This window comes from Mesoplodon bidens, assembly GCF_964165515.1.
Source record: "Mesoplodon bidens genome assembly, chromosome: 11".
Lineage (NCBI taxonomy): Eukaryota > Metazoa > Chordata > Mammalia > Artiodactyla > Ziphiidae > Mesoplodon > Mesoplodon bidens.
In genome coordinates this window covers 72,971,367-72,991,841 of record NC_138167.1, presented here as the reverse complement: position 1 = coordinate 72,991,841, position 20,475 = coordinate 72,971,367, and the positions used below count along the sequence as shown (strand labels likewise).

Sequence of the window (20,475 nt, the reverse complement as noted above, 5' to 3'; positions counted from 1 at the left end):
GCCGGCAAAGGAGGAAAGTTTACAGCATCCAGCTTCAGTATCACAAAGCAGGGCAAAGAAGGGTGGATTTGGAGCTGAGAGACAAGAAATTGTTTATTCCATGTTTATTTTCTCTATTGTTTGTCTGTTTTCAGTTTCACTGATTTCCATTCCTCTTTATTATCTCCTTTCTTCTACTATTGGTTTAATTTGTTCTTTCTCTATTTTTTAAGGTAGAAACTTAGTTCTTTGATTCTTTTCTAGTAGAGTATTGAAAGCTATTAATTTTCCTCTAAGCACTGTTGTAGCTGAATCTCATAAATTTTGATATACCATATTCAAATATGGTATGTTTGATATACCGTATTTCCATTATCATTCAGTTACAAAGATTTGCCATTCTCTTGCTATTCATTTTATTTTAAATTTTATTTATTTTTTATATACTGCAATTTTACTTCAATCACACAAACAAAGTTAGCCTATAGGAAATTTAAATGAAACAGTATGGTAAAAATAGCAGAGAACCAAAAACTCTAATAAGGAACTACACCTAAAGCATGAAAATTCAACATTCATTACTGTTTCATCAGTTTTGATTGACACTTGATGCCTGCAAATTTTGAAACAAACTTTGAGATGATGATGAAGAGATTTCAGCTATTCTGATTTCTATTCTGAAGAGATTTCAGCACTAGCACTAAGATTTGTACATTCAGTTGATTTGCAATTCACTTGTTAGCCATTTAGTGTATAGTACAGATTTGTCACAGGTCAGATCACAGTGTTGAAGGAAAGAAGTACCTTCCTGTAATTAGAAAGGATCCCCTAAACTGCACTCAGCTTAAGACATGCAATGTACAAGAGCAGAAAAACCATCATAATATTGTGGCTCCAAGGAACATAGTTTTGATAAGGAAAATAACCTAAGCTTCTGTTTCCCATTTTAATTACTGAAATCTCTAACAATGATAAAACTGTCACATAGGACAGTAAATGTATACAGTAATTCAATCAAACTTCTTGGAAAGAACACATTTTTGCTATTCATTTTAATTCTGTTGAAGTCAGAGAATATTATTCTGTAAGATTTGTCTTGAAATTTGTTGATAACTGTTTTGCGACTGAACACATGGTCTATCTTGGTGAATGTTTCATATGCACAAGAAAATAATGTGTATCCTCTAGTTCTTGGGTGTAGTGTTCTACAAATATCAGTTACATCAAATTGATTTCATAGTGTTATTCATATCATCCATATCTTTATTTTTGTATATTCTATCAATAAATGAGAGATGTAAAAATCACGAACTATGATTGTGAATTTATTTCTCCCTTTAGTTTTATCAGTTTGAGATTCATGTGTTTTTATGCTATTAATAGATAATACATATTCATGATGGTTATACTTTTTAATACATTTCTTTCCTTCTTTCTTTCTTTTTGGCTGCATTGGGTCTTCATTGCTGCGCGCATGCTTTCTCTAGTTGTGGAAAGCAGGGGCTACTCTTCGTTGTGGTGTCCGGGCTTCTCATTGTGGTGGCTTCTCTTGTTGTGGAACACGGGCTCTAGGTCCATGGGCTTCAGTAGTCGTGGCATGCGGGCTCAGTAGTTGTGGCTCACGGGCTCTAGAGTGCAGGCTCAGTAGTTGTGGCGCATGGGCTTAGTTGCTCCACAGCATGTGGCATCTTCCTGGACCAGGGATGGAACCTGTGTCCCCTGCCTTGCCAGGCGGATTCTTAACTACTGCACCACGAGGGAAGTCCAGGTTATATATTTTTGATGTGAGACTTTACTCTTCATCTGTGGTAATTTTGTCTTGAATTCTACTTCTTTATCTTACTGCTTACAAAGTACATCTTTTTCAGTCTCCTTTATTTCACACTATGTTTCTTCATAAAGTGTCTCTTCGAATCAGCATATAGTTGGTTCTTGCTTGTTTTTTTATGTAGTCTGATAAACTGTCTTTTAAATGGAGAGTTTAAAAAAGACCATTTATATTTTATATAATTATTGATATAGTTGTGTTTAATTTTATCATGTTGGTAAGTTTTCCATTTGCCCATCTCTTCTTTTACTCCTCTGTGCCCCCACCTGCCTTCATTTGAATGAGTAATATTTTTAGTATTCCATTTAAAATTCCTCTATTAACTTTTTAGAAATAGCTCTTTGGGTTATTTTAGATCACAATATGTACTGTTTTCACAGTCTACCTTCAAATAATATATTACAATTGAATAATGTAAGAATTTACACATACTTCTATTTACCTTCTTCCTACCTTGTGTGATGTTGTTACAGGTTTTATTTCTATATATGTTTCAAGCCCCACTATATTCATATTATTCCCTACAATTTATCAATATTAGTCGGTTTTAACCTGTCAATGGTCTTTTTAAAGGAAAATAGGATATATTAATATACGTAAGTAAAAAAAAAGTGGTCTTTTATATTTACCCATATTTTTAGTGCTCTTCCTTCTTTGGAGATCCTGTCTTTAGCCTAGAATTATTTTCTTTTACCTAGCAGAACTTCCTTTAAAAAATAAATTTATTTATTTTTGGCTGCGTTGGGTCTTCGTTGCTGTGCACGGGCTTTCTCTAGTTGTGGCAAGGGGGGGCTACTTTTTGTTGCAGCGTGTGGGCTTCTTACTGCAGTGGCTTCTCTTGTTGCGGAACACAGGCTCTAGGTGCACGGGCTTCAGTAATTGTGGCACATGGACTTCAGTAGTTGTGGCACGTGGGCTCTGTAGTTGTGGCACGCAGGATCTAGAGTGCAGGCTCAATCATTGTGGCACAAGGGGTTAGTTGCTCCAAGGCATGTGGGATCTTCCCAGACCAGGGATTGAACCCATGTCCCCTGCATTGGCAGGCAGATTCTTAACCACTGCGCCACCAGGGAAGTCCCCTTTTAATATTTCTCACAGTATAGATATGATGGAAATAAATTCTCTCTGCATTTGTCTGACTGAAAATGCCTTCATTGTGCCTTCTCTTTTTAAAAAATGAATATTTTTTACTATTTCTAGCTTTTTAAAAATGCCATTCCATTGTCTTCTGGACTCTTTTTTTTTTTTTTTTTTTAATAAGAAACCATTGAACACTCTTAGTGTGCTTCCCTGAAAATGTCTTTTCTTTTCTGGCTGCTTATAAAATTTTCTATCTTTGGTTTTCAGTTAATTGATTATGATGTGGCAAGATGTGATTTCCTTTATGTTTATGCTGTTTGGGGTTTGTTGAGCTTCTTGGCACTGTATGTTGATATCGTCCATCAATTTTGGAAACTCAATTCTCTCTTCAAATATTTTTTTTCTGTCCCAATCTCTCTCTCCCTCTTTTTTCTAGGTTGACAATTATGGATATGTTAGGCCATTTACTATTGTTCCACAAGTCTCAAACACTCTATTCCCTTTTTAAAAACATCTTCCTCTTTGTGCTTCAGCTGGGATACTGACTGTCTTCAACTTCACTGATCTTTTGTTCTGCTCTGTTCAATCTGGATAAACCCAATTAATGAATTTTCATTTTTGATATTGCATGCTTCAGTTCTAGGAGTTTCATTTGGTTTTAATACTTTCCATTTTTGTACTAAAATTACCATCTCTTTACATAGTTTTTCACCTGTTGACTAGATCCTCTACTATCTACAGCATAATTATTGTAAAGTCTTTTCTTTATTCTAATCCCAACATCTGCATCAACTGTGGGACTGGTTCTACTGATGGTTTTTCTTTTACTTGATTGCAAGTTACATAATCCTGCTTCTTCATGTGTCTCATAATTTGTGATCACACAACAATGTTATAAAAGACTAGAAACAGAATAAACAACATTTATCTCTAGAAAAGTGCATAGTCTTTGCTCTGATAGAAGTTGAATTGCTGGAGTCAGTAATTGAGCTGGGTCTGGGCTTTGTTGCTGCTGTAATAAAATTTCATTCACCACTGGCTTCAAATATTTTGAGGGCAGGATTCAGATTTTTCTTCAACATGGCTTGAGATGTGAGTATTAACAAGACTCCAGATGTCTCTCTCTGCTTTACAGCCCAGTCACTAGCTTTACAAACTACTGGACATCTCTCTCTGCTTTGCTGTCTACCCATCAGCTTTACGGTTGCTAAGGACTTCTCTTTGTTTTCTAGCCCTGTCCCCTAATTTTCTACACCTCTGGAGGCATCCTTCTACCCTGATGTCCTATCTCCAGCTTCAGTGAACTGCTACTTTGCACTAAGTGAATGCCCAGTGCACTTCAATGAGGGATCCCTCTCTTCTGCCTCGCCCCAGCCTTTGGCACACTGCCACTGGTACTCCATGAAGGCACTGTAAGAAAGAACTGGAGAGTGGGTGTAAATTTACTCTGTGACTAGGGCTTCTTGAAATTCTAATCTGTCATGTCAGCCCACATATGACCACAAAAAGCTTGGTAAAATTTCAGCTGGTTTCTCTTCACTCTCAACTATGGTAGAATCCCTTCTCTTCCTGCTGTGATTCCAGGGACGTAGCCATGGGTCTCTTCTTTCCCATGAAAGTCTCATCCCTTTATGCAGTTTGGTTTATTTATGTTTCTTTGTGTCATCAACTCTCTAATAGGTTAAAAACAAAGAAACAAAAAACCTATGATATTGTGGCATATTTACTTCCTTCACATTGTTAAGACAGGAATGTTGGTCTACTGCAACTTTCTACATCTTAACCAGAGGCGGAAGTCCCTATCTACTCTTCAGCCCCAGTTTTATTTTAAGCAACACGTGGTTAACCTTTCAATAGTAAATATAACAGTAAGTTTGAATGTAGTATTAAAATATTTTCATGTGAAATGAGTGAATATTCACTTTGCAATTTTAGGCACTAAGATTCATATCTGTTTTTGTGTATCACAATTATTTAACCATTCAGAAGGCATAATATGAACCACTAAATGGATGTGCAGTTCTTAAACAGTCACGAGTAATATTGTGAAAATAATTAAGAAACATAAAATTTTTAGAAAACAAAGTTATAGATAACAAACTTCCTGGGAGAAAGCATTTAAAGTAGTATAATTACATTTAAAAACGTTATCTCACAAAATAACCCAAACATAAAGGTAAAGCTCTAAAAATTTCCACACATCCATCCATTACCCCTTCCTTTACTCAATGAATCTAGTCTCAGGGTTTTAAACACAATTTATATGTTTAAGGTTCCTAAATTTAGTACAGACTTCTCCCCTGAGCTCTGGACTTGACTCCCACTCAACAAATACATTCAGATATCTAAAAGGCATCTCAAACTTAAAATGTTAAAAAAGGTGAACTCCTGATTTTTCCCTAAACTTGTTCCTCCTATATAGTCTTCCTCATCTCACTAAATGGCAACCCACTGTGTCATTTGCCCAGGCTAAAAACCTAGAAGTCATCCTTGACTCTCAAATACCACATATAAACAAACCCTATAGCCTCTATTTAAAAAATATACCAAAATCCTACCACTTCTCAACACCCCTACTGCTACTCTAGTCCTAGTCACCATCATCTTGTTTCCAAATAACTGCCATGGTCTCCTAATTGATCTTTCTGCTTAAGTCTTTACAGCATTTCCATTCTCCAATATCTATTCTCTACAGTCAGAGTGATTCTTTAAATGTAAGTGAGATCATGTCACTCCCCTACTCAGAAATCTCTCATGGCATCCCATTTCACTCAGAGTAAAAGCCAAAGTCCTTAACATGGTAAAGCCCTGTGATCTGGCTCCTGCAACCTCTCTGACCCTATCTCTTATTTTCACTCACTGTGCTCTGGCTAGAGCACACTGGCCTCCTTCCTTGCTGTTCCTAAATAAGTCATGGCACACTTCCACATCAGGGCCTTTGTAACTGCTGTTCCCTCTGCCTGTGACACTCTTTCCCCAAGCTGCAGTAGCTTAGCAGCTTAAAACAACTGATTAATTCTCCAAGTCTGTCAGTTAACTAGATGGTTCTTCTGTTGGTCTCACCTGGGCTCACTCACAAGCTTGCAATCGGCTGGCAGCTTGGCTGGTGCCAGAGCATCTAAATGACCTCTCTCACACATTTCAGACCTTGGTGCTGGCTGTTGGTTGGCCCACTCTCTCTACACGTGGTCTCCCATAATTTGACATTCTAGCCCAGTCCTTACATGGTACAAGGAGCATTCCAAGTGGGCAAAGGTAGAAGCTGCAAGGTCGCTTGAGGCCTAGGATTTGAAACTCGGTATCTCCTTTGGCACTCGGTATCTCCTTTGGCACTTAGTGAAAACAAGATATAAGGCCAACCCAGATTTAAGGGATTGAGAAAATAAACTCTACCTTTTGATGAACAAGCTGCAAAATTTTGTGAATTCAATATATCACACCCTAGATATCTGCATGGTTCAATCTCTTCATATATTTGCTCAAAGGTTACCTTATCAGTGAGGCCTTCCATGATTCCATATAAAGTAACTATCCTTCCCTCACCTTGGGAGTTTCTATCCCACATTTTATTTGAGCACCTATCACCACCTGACATTGCATATTATTATTTGTCTGCTTCCCAATATAGTGTAAGCTCCGTGAAGGTAGGAACTTTTTCTGTTTGGTTCACCAGTATACCCCCAGCACCTTGAACACTGCCATGTACATAGCAGGCACTCAATCAATATCTGTTGAATGAATTATCTTATTCAAATGAGCATGTACCATGAAATAATAAAGCAAGAATCCAAAATGACTCAAAAAGCACAATATAAATTTATGAATGTGAAATGTTAGTGGCTTTATATGTTCTTCTTTGATTTATTCTGTGATTTTGAACAAAACATTTTATTATGCTTCAGTGTGTCCATCTATAAAGACTTTAGACACATGTCTCTGTTTCTTGGATATAATGAGAGTGTTTTAAACTGATACTTTAAACTCTTCATAAAAAGTTTCTGCAGGCCCTAGAATATGGGTGGTCTTGGTAGCTTATCACTCTGGCACCAAATGTAGAAGATATAAGATTTAACTGCACAATAATAATAATTTATATAAGACACCTATGATTAATACTGTCATTCAAGTTTTGCCTGGGTTAGTGTACGCTAAGTTTATAATTTCTTCAGTAGAACATGAAAAGAAAAAAAAAGCCATCTTGTCAGCTTATATTAAGTTAGAATTTAACTGAGAAAAATTCTAAGTAGAAAACACATAAGAAAAAACAAGTTTATCCAACATAGGTGTGTGTAAAAATGTGTTTATAAAAATGCTCTGGCCCCATTACTAAATCTACTTAGTATAAACAGAATAAAATAAGTGAATGCTATAGAAGGAAGGTGCACACTAGAGGAGACATCAGTACTGAAATCACTATTTCCACCCCAGTAAACTAAAGGTACTGTTATCAGGCCTAAACCAGTTTTACCTCCAATGTGGGAAGCTGGATCACTTACCTATTAAAGTTCTCACTATCTGCTGTACTAGAATAATAAAATCAGAGACAGTAATGTAAACAAGTCAGCTAGTTACTGACAAAAGAATCTTCCTCCTCAGAGAAACTGGGGGTGTAAGGGTTAGGGGTGAGGAGACCTGCTTTTTATTGTACATACTCTTGGGCTCTTTTTTGGAAACACATGCATATAGTACCTCTAAACAAAAAGTAAAAATAAAAATATCAATACAATAAAAAGAGGAATTAACTCCCTCTATGGTTCAGACATATTAAGTAAATCTGAAAGTTTTCATAAATGACATTTTATATAGACTACTGTATCAGAATACAATAATAAGCACTCTAGGTATATTAAAGTATATTCACATATCTGTATTTTATGGTCCTTGCAGAAACCATTGCCTCTCTGCCAAAGTAACAAGACAGGACATGATCTATATACAGAAGATAGTTTGATCCAATAATATGTTACTTCAGGCAGAAGAAAGCTCAAAATAAAGAACACAAAAGACTTGCTGAGTTAAACCATTTTTTTAAAGCAGGTAAATGTTTTGTTATTTTAAAGGTACTTAAAATCCTCTTAAGATTCATTTTACTTATAACACATGGATTTAGATAGGGTTGAGCAGTTATTCACATATACTTTTATACTTGTGAGATGCTGATAAACTATTACCATTGTTTCTGATATCCTTTCTTCTCAGAGCTCTTCCATGTACCTAGGTTAAATTCTGACTCTAAGTAGCTACAGTAGTAAGAAAAATTTTAGAAAATAAATTTTCACTAGCTACAACTGTTGTATTAGCCAAACTCTAAACATTAAAAGGTTTTTTCACACTGATGAAAAAAAGGCTAGGTAGTGTTGGTTTGATTCCCAGCACTGCGGATTATTTCATTCAGGAAAAGGAACTGTTTTCTTGTGCATTAGAAGTGGAAACAATGCTATTATAAAAATCTGATGAATCAAACAGCTGCAAGAAAAAACCAGATATACATTAGGAATACTAATGGTAGTAAACAGGAAGGGATAGATTAACAAAGCCAGAAAACTCAGTTTCTGGTCTGAACACTTCCATGAGCTAGTTTTATGACGTAGGTCAGCTCATTTAATCTTCTAGGACTAATTTTTTCATTTGGAAAAAAGAGGGGGAAATAAGATTAGGAGATTTTTAAGATTCTACCAAGTTAAAAACATTACAGTTTTGTAGCATGTCAATTGTTACAGCCTTTTGACTCAGAAAGTCTTATAAGAATTGTCCCACAAATGTAATGGCACATGTGAGCAAAGATTTCTCTTTTGTGAACAAGGATGTTCACTGACAGCATTACTTGTATTAGCAAAAGGCCGGTGGAAAAATAACTAAATGTTCAATAGAAAGCTAATGAAAGAAATTATATCCTCAAAAAATTAAAAATAGAACATAGATAATATGGTAATATGATCCAGCAATTCCATTCCTAGGTATTTGTCTGAAGAAAACAAAAACACTAAATCAAACAGATATATGTACCCCAATGTTCATATCAGCATTATTTACAATATCCAATATATGGAAGCAACCTAAGTGCCCTCCAACAGATGACTGGATAAAGATGTACACACACACACACACACACACACACACACACACACACACAGACACTGAAAGATTACTCAGCCATAAAAAAGAATGAAATCTTGCCATTTGTGACAATGTGGATGGACCTTGAGGGCATTATGATAAGTGAAAATAAGTCAGACAGAGAAAGACAAATACTGTATGTTTTCACTTATATGTGGAATCTAAAAAACAAGCAAACAAATATAACAAAACAGACACAGGCTCACCAGATACAAAGAACAAATTAGTGAGGACTTCCCTGGTGGCGCAGTGGTTAAGAATCCACTTGCCAGTGCAGGGGACACTGGTTCGATCCCTGGTCCGGGAAGATCCCACATGCTGTGGAGCAACTAAGCCCGTGTGCCACAACTACTGAGCATGCACTCTAGAGCCCATGCTCTTCAAAAAGAGAAGCCACCACAATAGCAGCCTGTACACTGCAACAAAGAGTAGCCCCCGCTCACTGCAACTAGAGAAAGCCTGGGCGTAGCAATAAAAACCCAAAGCAGATAGATAGATAGATAGATAAATAAATAAATTTTTAAAAAACCCAAAAACAAAAAGGAACAAATTAGTGGATACGAGAGGGGAGTGGGGTAGGGGTAGGGGTGAAACCGGTGAAGGGGATTAAGAGGTATAAGCTACCAGTTATAAAATAAATAAGTCACAGGGATATAATATACAGCTCAGGGAATATAGTCAATATTTTATAATAACTTTGCATGGTGTGTAATCTATAAAAATATTGCATCACTATGTTGTACACCTGAAACTAATATGATATTGTAAGTTAACTATACTTTAATTAAAAAAAAAGAAATTAACAGCATATCTATACAATGCTGTACTATGAAGCCATTTAAAAGACTGAGAAAGTGGGGCTTCCCTGGTGGCACAGTGGTTGAGAGTCTGCCTGCCAATGCGGGGAACACGGGTTCGAGCCCTGGTCTGGGAAGATCCCACATGCTGCGGAGCATCTAGGCCCGTGAGCCACAGCTACTGAGCGTGTGCGTCTGGAGCCTGTGCTCTGCAAAGAGAGGCCGCGGCAGTGAGAGGCCCGCGCACCGCGATGAAGAGTGGCTCCCACTCGCCGCAACTGCAGAAAGCCCTCGCACAGAAATGAAGACCCAACACAGCCAAACATAATTAAAAAAAAAAAAAAAAACACTGAGAAAGTAACATGGAACAATCTCCAAAATATATGGTTATGTGAATAAAGTACGGCATAGAATGGTATAACATAGCATGTTCTTACCTTGGTTTTAAAAAGGGGGGATGGTTAACATTCACACAAACACAAATATGTGTATATAAACACATACACATATGCATTCTTATTTGTGCAAAGAATATTTCTAATGAATACACAAACTAGTAGTAGTTGTTGCTTCTGAGAGGGGAACTGTCAGTTTAAAGTAGAAGAAAGAAACTTTTCATTGTAAATCATTTTTTTCACTGATTTTACACTGTGTAACATTTTTATTAAATAGAGAAAATATCCACAATATTTTATTTAAAAGCACTTATATTTCCCATACTTTACCCCAAATACGTGTCTTCTCTGACAAAAGATTATTTTTTTATGCAAAGATTTTTCCAATAACCTTGAAAAGCCTGGGAAACACATCTGCTGGTTGTCCACGAATCACAAACAGACGAGAGTTTAATTTTCGCAGATTGGCATCAAGGTCTTCAAGACATTGAAGCAAAAATCTAGAGAGAGGAAAATATTATTTAAATTCTCCAAAATATATATTTAGAAGACATAAAGTAATGTAAAATCATGTTATTCTAAAATTTGAAATGCCACCCCATCACCTTTTTTACCTCTTATCATCTTATTATTTCCAGCTTATATAGAAATTACTGTTTCCAGAAATCATACTTATAATTTTTTTTAATTACAGCACAAATTTCTGTTGTTGTTTTTTTTTTTTTGCGGTATGCGGGCCTCTCACTGTTGTGGCTTCTCCCATTGCGGAGCACAGGCTCCGGATGAGCAGGCTCAGTGGCCATGGCTCACAGGCCCAGCCGCTCTGCGGCATGTGGGATCTTCCCGGACCGGGGCATGAACCCGTGTCCCCTGCATCAGCAGGCAGACACTCAACCACTGTGCCACCAGGGAAGCCCTCTCAGTATTTTCAAATAAAGTTCCTAAATTAAATTGCTAACTTTCATTAAATAAGAGTGACTGTTAGCAAAGTTTAATTTGTAAACATAAAAATCATATAAAGAAATAAAGTAGGGACTTCCCTGGTGGTCCAGTAGTTAAGAATCCACCTTCCAACGCAGGGGATGCAGGCTCGATCCCTGGTTGGAGAACTAAGATCCCACATGCTGTGGGGCAACTAAACCTGCACACTTCAACTACTGAGCCTGTGTGCCACAACTAGAAAGCCTGCGTGCCACAACTACAGAGCCCAAGCACCCTGGAGCCCATGCACTGCAACTACAGAGCCCACGTACTCTGGAGCCAGAGCGCCACAACTAGAGAGAAGCCCGTGTGCCACAACTATGACCCAACGCAGCCAAAAATAAATAAATAAATAAATATTTAAAAAAAGAAATAGGGCTTCCTTGGTGGCGCAGTGGTTGAGAGTCCGCCTGCCGATGCAGGGGACACGGGTTCGCGTCCCAGTCCGGGAAGATCCCACATGCCGCGGAGCGGCTGGGCCCGTGAGCCATGGCCGCTGAGCCTGTGCGTCCGGAGCCTGTGCTCCGCAACGGGAGCGGCCACAACAGTGAGAGGCCCACATACCGCAAAAAAAAAAAAAAAAAAGGGGGCTTCCCTGGTGGTGCGGTGGTTGGGAGTCCGCCTGCCGATGGAGGGGACACGGGTTCATGCCCCGGTCCGGGAGGGTCCCACATGCCGCGGAGCGGCTGGGCCCGTGAGCCATGGCTGCTGAGCCTGTGCGTCTGGAGCCTGTGCTCTGCGGCGGGAGAGGCCACAGCAGTGAGAGGCCCTCGTACCGCAAAGAAGAGAGGAAAAAAAAAAAAGAAAGAAAGTAATTAAATGAATTGACCTCATTGTTGAAACTTGGTGAAATAAATTCAAGTTCATATAGGAAAGCCCCCTTGTAAAATCTAGAACTTTTTCTACTGGAAGAAAAGGTAACATCCTATTTAATCACTCTGAGCAATCGTAATTATCTATGTATGAGAGAAAGTGTAATGCCCATTTTCAAATTTCTAATATAATTAAAGAAAAAGAATTTGATAATAAATAGATGTTAAATTATGTGGCATTAACTCTCTGAGTGTAGAGAATGCCAGATTAATTTTTTCAAAAAAGGTTTCATGATGCAGGTGGGGCTATAGATGTTTTTTCAATGAAATAATTATCAGTAAGTCTTTTGCATAATAGATATCTGGGGGAATTCTGGGGCAGAGGCAGAAGACTGCTTACTTTGCATCTTCCATTGGGAAGAAATGGAGCAGTCCACAAGAGCAAATCCAAAAGAGATATCACCCCTGGAAAGTTCAACCTCATTGTTAGCCTCATGTTAATTTTCTCTAATATTTCATCTAGATTCTGTTCCTCTCAGCTGGATATATCTTATTTCCTCTCTACTCTGCTTCTTCTTTGTTTTTCATCTTAAATATCTATCTGCCTTTTCTACAGGTCATGTGCTCTTTCAGAATAATGATTGTGTCTTACTTGTGAGAAGGAGTGGTTAAAATGAATGGAAAGGCATATTTCAGAACTGCATTGTCCAATATGGTAGCCACTAGGCACATGTAGCCATTTAAATTAATTAAAATTAATAATTCAGTTCCTCAGTCACACGTGTCACATTTCAAGGCCTCTCAAGAGCTACATGTGTGCCTAGTAGCTACCATATTGGACAGCACAGGTGAAGAACACTTCCATCATTGCAGAAAGTTCTACTGGACAGCATTTTTCTAGAAGATTATTCAGAATAGATCATTTTGTTGTCTTTGCCCATTCTGATCCCATAATTTCACCAAGAAAGTCTTGTTAATTTTCTACAACTGTAGTTATTAGTGACATCAGTATACCTAGTCAAGTTTGATATTCCTTCCCCTTTAGGAATCATCATCTCTACAGGCTTGGGCAGTGCTATACTCATGAGGATGTTAAAGACATCCCACCATTTCACCTTAGGAAGTCTCACAGTTGTCCTTAAACAAATATATACTCACATTTATATTTCACCACACCCCCTTTCTGTCTTGGTTTGGAGTTACCCCCCTAATACCCAATTCCCATCCCAACCCACCACTGCCAATGTGCAAATACTTTGGGGAGAATATTGTTGTTGTTTGTTGTTAGAGCAATATTAAAGTATCTAAGTTTTGTAAAATTATCCATAACTATAAATAACTTATCATGTTCAGTGTAAATGTTTATCGGGAAGCATCTAGTTTTCTGTATTTGCTTGGCAAAAGAAACTTTAGAGCCTGTAGTACTCAGATCAAAAATTAAGAAGTTGAATGAACTAGCAATTTTTAAGTTTTCTTAAATTTAAACAGTACAAAACTAAAATGTCCTGGAAGGATAATCCAAGGCAGAGATAATCCTCATATCTCTTTTGTAGTGTTAGTTTCAGTATCTTCTCTACCAGAGCCGGTAGTAAGGAGCAAGAGTTCACCATATTCTACTTTTTTGGTAGAAAAGTTTTTATATAGTACCAGCAGGTCAATGATAGACAAGATGGGAAAAGAAAAAAAAAGAATCTTATTCATTTATAAAATGAACAAGTAAGCCTGGATTAGTTAATAATTAGCCCTTTATTTTTCCCTTTCTTGTTCACAAGCTGAATAAGTGTTCTTAATGCTTTTCAATAAATACTCTATGAACCAAACAAACATTGTACAGAATGACGTGGACTGAAGCAATGGAAAAAGTTTTGCAACCATAAAGTTAATTTTGTTTTGGCACTTTATAAAACAAAGGAACAGAAGTTGTACTGCAGTATGATGTTTTTCTCCCATAGATGTTATTGATGGTGTTTTTCTTCCATGGATGTTATTGTTTATATCACTATAATTTCACATAAAGATTGCAGAGATACAGTGGACTCAAATAGGTATTTCAGAAAAGACTTGTGAAGAAAAGAAAAAGAGCAGGATGGAGGAGAACATATCAGTGATGCTGTCCTTCGTTATAAGGCTTTTTGCACTATGACTTTTAAAACTGTTGCATATATTATTTTGATAAAATAAAATTTACTTTGCATATATCTACTTGTTAACTGGAAGGATACTCACCAAGCTATTAATAATAGCTACCCTTGGGGAGAGGGAGTTTGGGGTGGGGGTAAAGAAGAGAGAAACATACACTTTTTTAAAATGTCATAAAAGTTATAAAATTGACAATTAGCATATTCATTCAAAGTAGAACAAAACAGAAATATTATATTTACTGTAAACCTGTTTTAACACATAGTGAACATATTTTCAAAGCAACAGACATACTTCTATGGCATCAATTTTCAGGGTTTCATAGTATTCCACTGCATAGATGTCCCAAAATTTAACAATTGATAGCAACAAGTTACTATCCCTCAATCAATCCTGAAAAGTTCTAATTTCCTCATCTGTTAAATTGGAATAGTAACAGGGCCCATATCATACTACTGTTGTGAGAATTAAATAACATATGTGAAGCTCTTAGAACAGTGCCTGATCCATAGTAAGCATGATTATATAACTGTTATTTATTATTTTTTTAGTCTCCTCCTTCCTATCACTTCTTTTCTTGCTACAGTAATTCTATCCCTTGTTATCTCTTGCTAGTATTATTTGCTGCAATGCCTTAAAATGGCTCTGCCTACCAACAATCTCTCTCCACTCTTATCCATTTTATACACAATATGAAATCTTCCTGAGGCACACTTTCCTGTAAAAAGGTCTTCAAAAATTCATTCTCTATAGAATAAAGAACAAATTATTTTGTTTGACTAACTTAGGGTTCCAGAGTTCACTTCCTACCATTCCTCTTTCCCTCCCGCCAAACCAAACTACTTCTCTTTTCCCCACACATTCAATCTCCTGGAATTTGCTCCATGCTCTTCCCTCGGCCTGGAGTATCTTTCCCAATACCCATCTCTTTAAGTTCACATTCTACTAATCTTCAGTCTTCCACCTGAAAGTAATTTCTCCATCCCCTAAACCCTCAAAGGACATAACCTCATCCTAGAGAAACTTTCAGATTGTACGTTATATGATAGCTATCATATATAGATCACCTTCTCCTCCTGAAGGATTTCAAATTAAATATCTGTGTCTCACTCCTAACTACACAGTTTTCTTTACCTGTGTTTTGGATTCTACATTTGGCAAACAAATCTCATCATGTGCCTTACACAATTTGTTGAAAAGTTCAGAAATAGTAGAAAATAACCTATAGTTGTCTTGAACATCTGCTGAAAGGATAGAAAGAGCATAAAATAACTAGTACTTGGTAGATATTCATTCAGCAGAAGTTATAATTATTCTCCCTTGGGAAAAATTTATAGTTTTGAAAGAAGTAACATGTATTTTTATATGTAAATACCGGGGCATGACAAAAGAAGATAATGAATTAGTTAATGCCTACATCTATATACATAATCATCTTGAACTCTTAACTTTCTCTGAATGTGACTTTGAACAAAGGATTGATGAAAATCTTTCCCACAAGGCAAGGCAAATGTGAATATGAATATATATACAACAAGACACAGTGCAATTAAGACCCTGAATCAACTAATCTCTAAGCATATAATTCTTCCTTGATAATACCATAAAATCTCCAATACACCAAGTTCAAAATATCAACTCATTGACAGGTAAGATTTCTTTTTAGTGCTGAAGGAATAATGTTACTTCAAAGGGTACTCTATAGTCTAACTTTTCATCCTTTACCCTCAACTGGGAAGAGAGTGAGTTCTGCCAGAGTTCAGATTCAATGTGTTTCAGAGAACACAATTTCAACCTTTATATATTACGAATGCATGTACCTAAGAACAGGAATCCAACATTGAATGGAATGATTTAATACAATATATTGAAATTGCATAAGGTATTTTTTTTTTGACCCCATCATGCAGCTTGCGGGATCTCAGTCCCCTGACCAGGGACTGACCAGGGCCACAGCAGTGAAAGCCCAGAATCCTAACCACTAGGCCACCAGGGAACTCCCCATAAGGTACAATTTTAATAGGAACTTATTTTCAGACCTTATCCAATTTGGCATGTTTACTGTTTTCTTGAAACCATACCCATTTGAAGGCTCAGTTAATAATGCTATTAACTACATGTAACAGGTTGATTTTTAAATAGGCCAAAGGGTAGTAAAACTCACTATACCCCTCTGCATAATTGTATTGCCCACACAGAAGAACAGTTCTGGTACTATTTAATTACAATACTAATTGCAGCACTTCAAAATAAATTGAAGAGGGGTTAGGTGAGAAAATATATTTCTTCACTTTAAACATTTTAAGGATTTTTTTTTACCTCCAGCGATCACTACCTTATTGCTATTAGGAAAAATTACATGCGGTGTGTTTCTTTATGCTGGTTCCAAAAGATGATTTCAACATGAATCAACAGAAATAGTTGCTTAAAGTAGGTCATTGCTATAGCAACCAGTGGGCAGTTTGGTATACTCCCCATAACAATGACCTACTTTCCAGCCTATGCTAGTACAGCTTTATATAACTAGAATTTCTAGTTCTGTCTATAAAATAGTCTAAAAAAGGCAACAGTAAGATACAACATAATCCCATTCCTGCTAAAAACAAGGCATTATGAATTAACACGTATCATACCAGAATAAAGCCATCTGGTTCTGCACTTTAGTTTATAAAATATATCTTATCACATGCTCAACAATGAAAACTACACTTAGAATATCTAAACCAAAACAATTCATTGCTGACCCTAGAGAAGTGATTTACAGACTATAAATTAAGATCATTAAATCACATGCAAAGTATCTTCTCTTCTACCCTTCCTCCTTGTGAAACAACAGAGTTAAATTTTTTAAAATAAAAGTTCTGGATATACTAACTATAATAAAGAAAAAAATGGAGAGTCTCAGTCATTAAGCAGTCATTGGTGTTTCATTAGAAGTTCAAAAATTATAAATAGCAATTTGTCTCTTTATAAATTGAATAAAGTTTACATATGCTTTTTTTCTGGTTTGTAACAAATTTTTAGTGCTCTTATCTAACATTATTCAAATTATCAGAATATTTGTGATATACACTTTCCCTAAAGAAAACAGTTTAATGTTGAATAGGATTAAATATGTATTTTAAAAGCAAATTTTATATTTTTTCCAGGCTCTAATGGTTCATAAATCAGTGGCTCTAAACCATGACACAATGTCACTTTTTGTAACAAATATTTTTCACTGCCTTATTTTAAATTCTGAAATGAAATTCATAGATAACATATCCTTATATATAATTGTAAAGCATTAATATAACACTCCAATGTAATATATGAGAGAAGTTTAAGTAAAGTCATTTATATTTTAAAAAGAAGCAACATTTACTTACCATAAGTAAATATCTGGGTATGAAACAAAAAGACAATGAATTAGTTGGATGCCTACACCTACATACAGAATCATTTTAAATTCAACAGCTACAAAAAAAACAGAATGATACATTTGTATTATTGGTGACTCAAATACCATGAGTGTTACTGCCTTTGGTTTTCTGTAATGTTGAGCAAAATTTAGTAGAGGTCTGGACAAAGTTCAGTCTTCCCTTGATTCACATTGGTGATCAATATATTTCAGGAACACTCAATGTATATTAAAATTGTGTAAAAAATACCTAGTGTTTACACATAAAAATGGATTTAGGCTCTAGATTTTGAAAATCATGAATAAGTTTTTCACTTACTAGACGTTTCACGAAACATCTAGTATAATATTTGAAAGTTATGTGGGACTCAGGACAACTATTTATTTTGAGAGACTGTCCTGAGCACTGCAAGAAGTCTTCCATCCTCAGTCTCTCCTCATTAATTCCACTAGGACCCTCCAATCACTGTGACTACCAAAAATGCCCCCATAAATTCCTAAAACACCTTCTAACGAATGATATTATTCATTATCCACATAATATTCTTGATTTGAGGAATACAAGATAAATGATAATGAAATTCCAACACTCAAGGAGCTTAAAATTTAGAAAAGAAACTTGAAAATGTACATGATGTATATGAATATAACAGAACCTGTTATGGCAGAATGCAATATATATTATAAGAGACACATATGAATACCAGTAATTTGCTTTGAACAATCAGGAGGGAACAATCACTTCTAGATTTTTTTCTTTTTTTTTTTTGAGATGGGGGGAAATTTAGGCAACATTTTCAAGGTGATGGTAGAGAGAGGATTTGCAGTATTAATATAATTTTGTTTGATAGCTGAAGACAGGAAGGGAGAATTATTGGCCATAGGACTGTAACCACCTTAAAGACTGGGACTAGGCCTTGTTCACCACTTCCCAGTAACTAGACAATGCCTGACATATAGTAGCAGTTCAAAAAATATTTATCTAATGACTAACCAAATAAATAAATTAATGAAAGCAGGAGAAAGGGACTTTTAAAGACTTGATTCAATAGTCAATGGAGAAGTAAGAAATATGAGAGGGAAAGAATGTCTACTGTACTAGGTACTTTACATATACTATATTCCTAACAACTTTATAAGGTATCTCATTTTTAAAATGAATCTAAAACTCAAGGACATCTTCCAAAGTAACTCAGCTAAGCAATCAAGTAAAAAAATTTTTAATTTTGATGTGTCTGACTCTAAACCCATACTCTTTGCACTATATAATGTTACTTTCCTGAAGGATATATAATAATCTAAAATGTTTTAGGAAAATTAGGCTGGCAGCTTTAAGGACATAAAGACGACTAAAATACAGCTTTTGCCTTCAAGATGAGGGATGAGCATGTGTGTCAATTAAGACAGAATATGTTAGGGTACACTGAGGTAACAAACAACTCTCAAAGCTCAGTGTCTTAAAATAACTAAAGTTTATTTCTCACTCATGCTATGTATCTACTGCAGGCAAGGCATTTCTGCTCACATTTAATTGGTTAAAGCAGGTTACATGGGCAAGCCAAACTTCAAGAAGGCAGAAGCATAAATTTCCTGCAGGTGAATAATGGTGAACAATAATAACATCTACCATAATGTTCAAACCAACATTGATATATATGTCTTCATATTTCTTAATGAAGGGTATATTATGGCAGCACAGAAGAAATCAAACTCTGTGTGGGGGGGGGCAGGGGAAAGGAGACAGGAGAAGGCATGAGGAAGAAAACACTTGAACAGAGTTTGGAATCAATAGGTAATGATCATGAGGATCAAGTAGGAAAGATCAATCAAAGCAGAGAAAACAGTATCCTTAAATTAAGAAACTCATAAGAACTGTGTGTGTTTGGGTCGGGGGGAGTGAGGAATTGGGAGAATGACTACAAGTAACATACTTTCTAAGTCTAAGCTGTATTTCCCCCCAACACAAGTGTTAACATTTTAAAAAGTATTCAAAATCAATGTCAAAAGAAACCTACTAACTTCTGTTGCTGACAGTACATTGGATTAAGATACCTTAATGGAAATAACTAACAAAAAGTTGACAAAAAACAAGAAAAGAAAACTTTTAAACATAATTCACTGGACTGCCCCAAAAGTAAGGAATCATAAGAGTTTAAGCAGAGTGCTAAGGTCAGCTTTAGCCTTGAGGATTTCTACAGAGCCCTGGAAAGCTTAAACATAATCCAGGTTGAGGAGGACAGGAGATAAAGCCCAAGGCCCATCCAACTGAGGAAACTAATAATAGACCCTCAATATAAAACCTGGGCTTTACAGAGCTCCATCCACAGTTCAAATGTAAATAAGACATAAATCTTAATAGGACAGGAAGGAAATTTGCCTGTCTCTACTCAGTCTGGGCTGAAAGAAAATAAAATCTCCCATTCCTGAATGGAAAGGTTAAACATAGTAATTTCACAGTGGAGACAACTGGCAAACAGTACTGCAACCACATATTGGAGCAAACATCATCAGCGATAAGTCAGTCATGTATCATGTACATCTTGGTATGATATGATGAGAAGAACACTTCACTTTTGTGATATTTTCCACAAAACCCATAACCCCACTCTAAAGATGAGAAAAACATCAGACAAAACTAAATTGAGGACTATTCTACAAGATACATGACCAGTACTCTAAATCAAAAAGGTCATAAAAAACAAGGGAAGCCTGAGGAACTATCACAGGACAGAGGAGACTAAGGACACATGACTACAATGTGGTAATTTGGATGAAATCCTGGAACAGAAAAAGAACATTAGTGGAAATCTGAATATGGTCTGCAATTTAGCTAGTGCTATGATTTCTTAGTTTTGACAAAAATATGGTGGTAATGTAAGATGTTAATATTGGGGGAAACTGGGTATAGAGTAAAATCAGGAACTCTCTGTATTATATCTGTACATTT

The 20,475-nt window shown here is 36.2% G+C and overlaps 1 protein-coding gene across 4 annotated transcripts in view; it reads right to left on the bottom strand.

The window, feature by feature from the left end:
* The window catches only part of CRY1 (cryptochrome circadian regulator 1), a 97,946-nt gene that overhangs the window by 23,931 nt on the left and 53,540 nt on the right, over positions 1 to 20,475 (bottom strand). For all 4 annotated transcript variants that reach the window (XM_081249648.1, XM_081249650.1, XM_081249647.1 and 1 more), the window contains exon 2: positions 10,588 to 10,696. In XM_081249648.1, the coding sequence (XP_081105774.1) occupies positions 10,588 to 10,696 (109 nt within the window). The remainder of the gene's footprint in view (positions 1 to 10,587; positions 10,697 to 20,475) is intronic.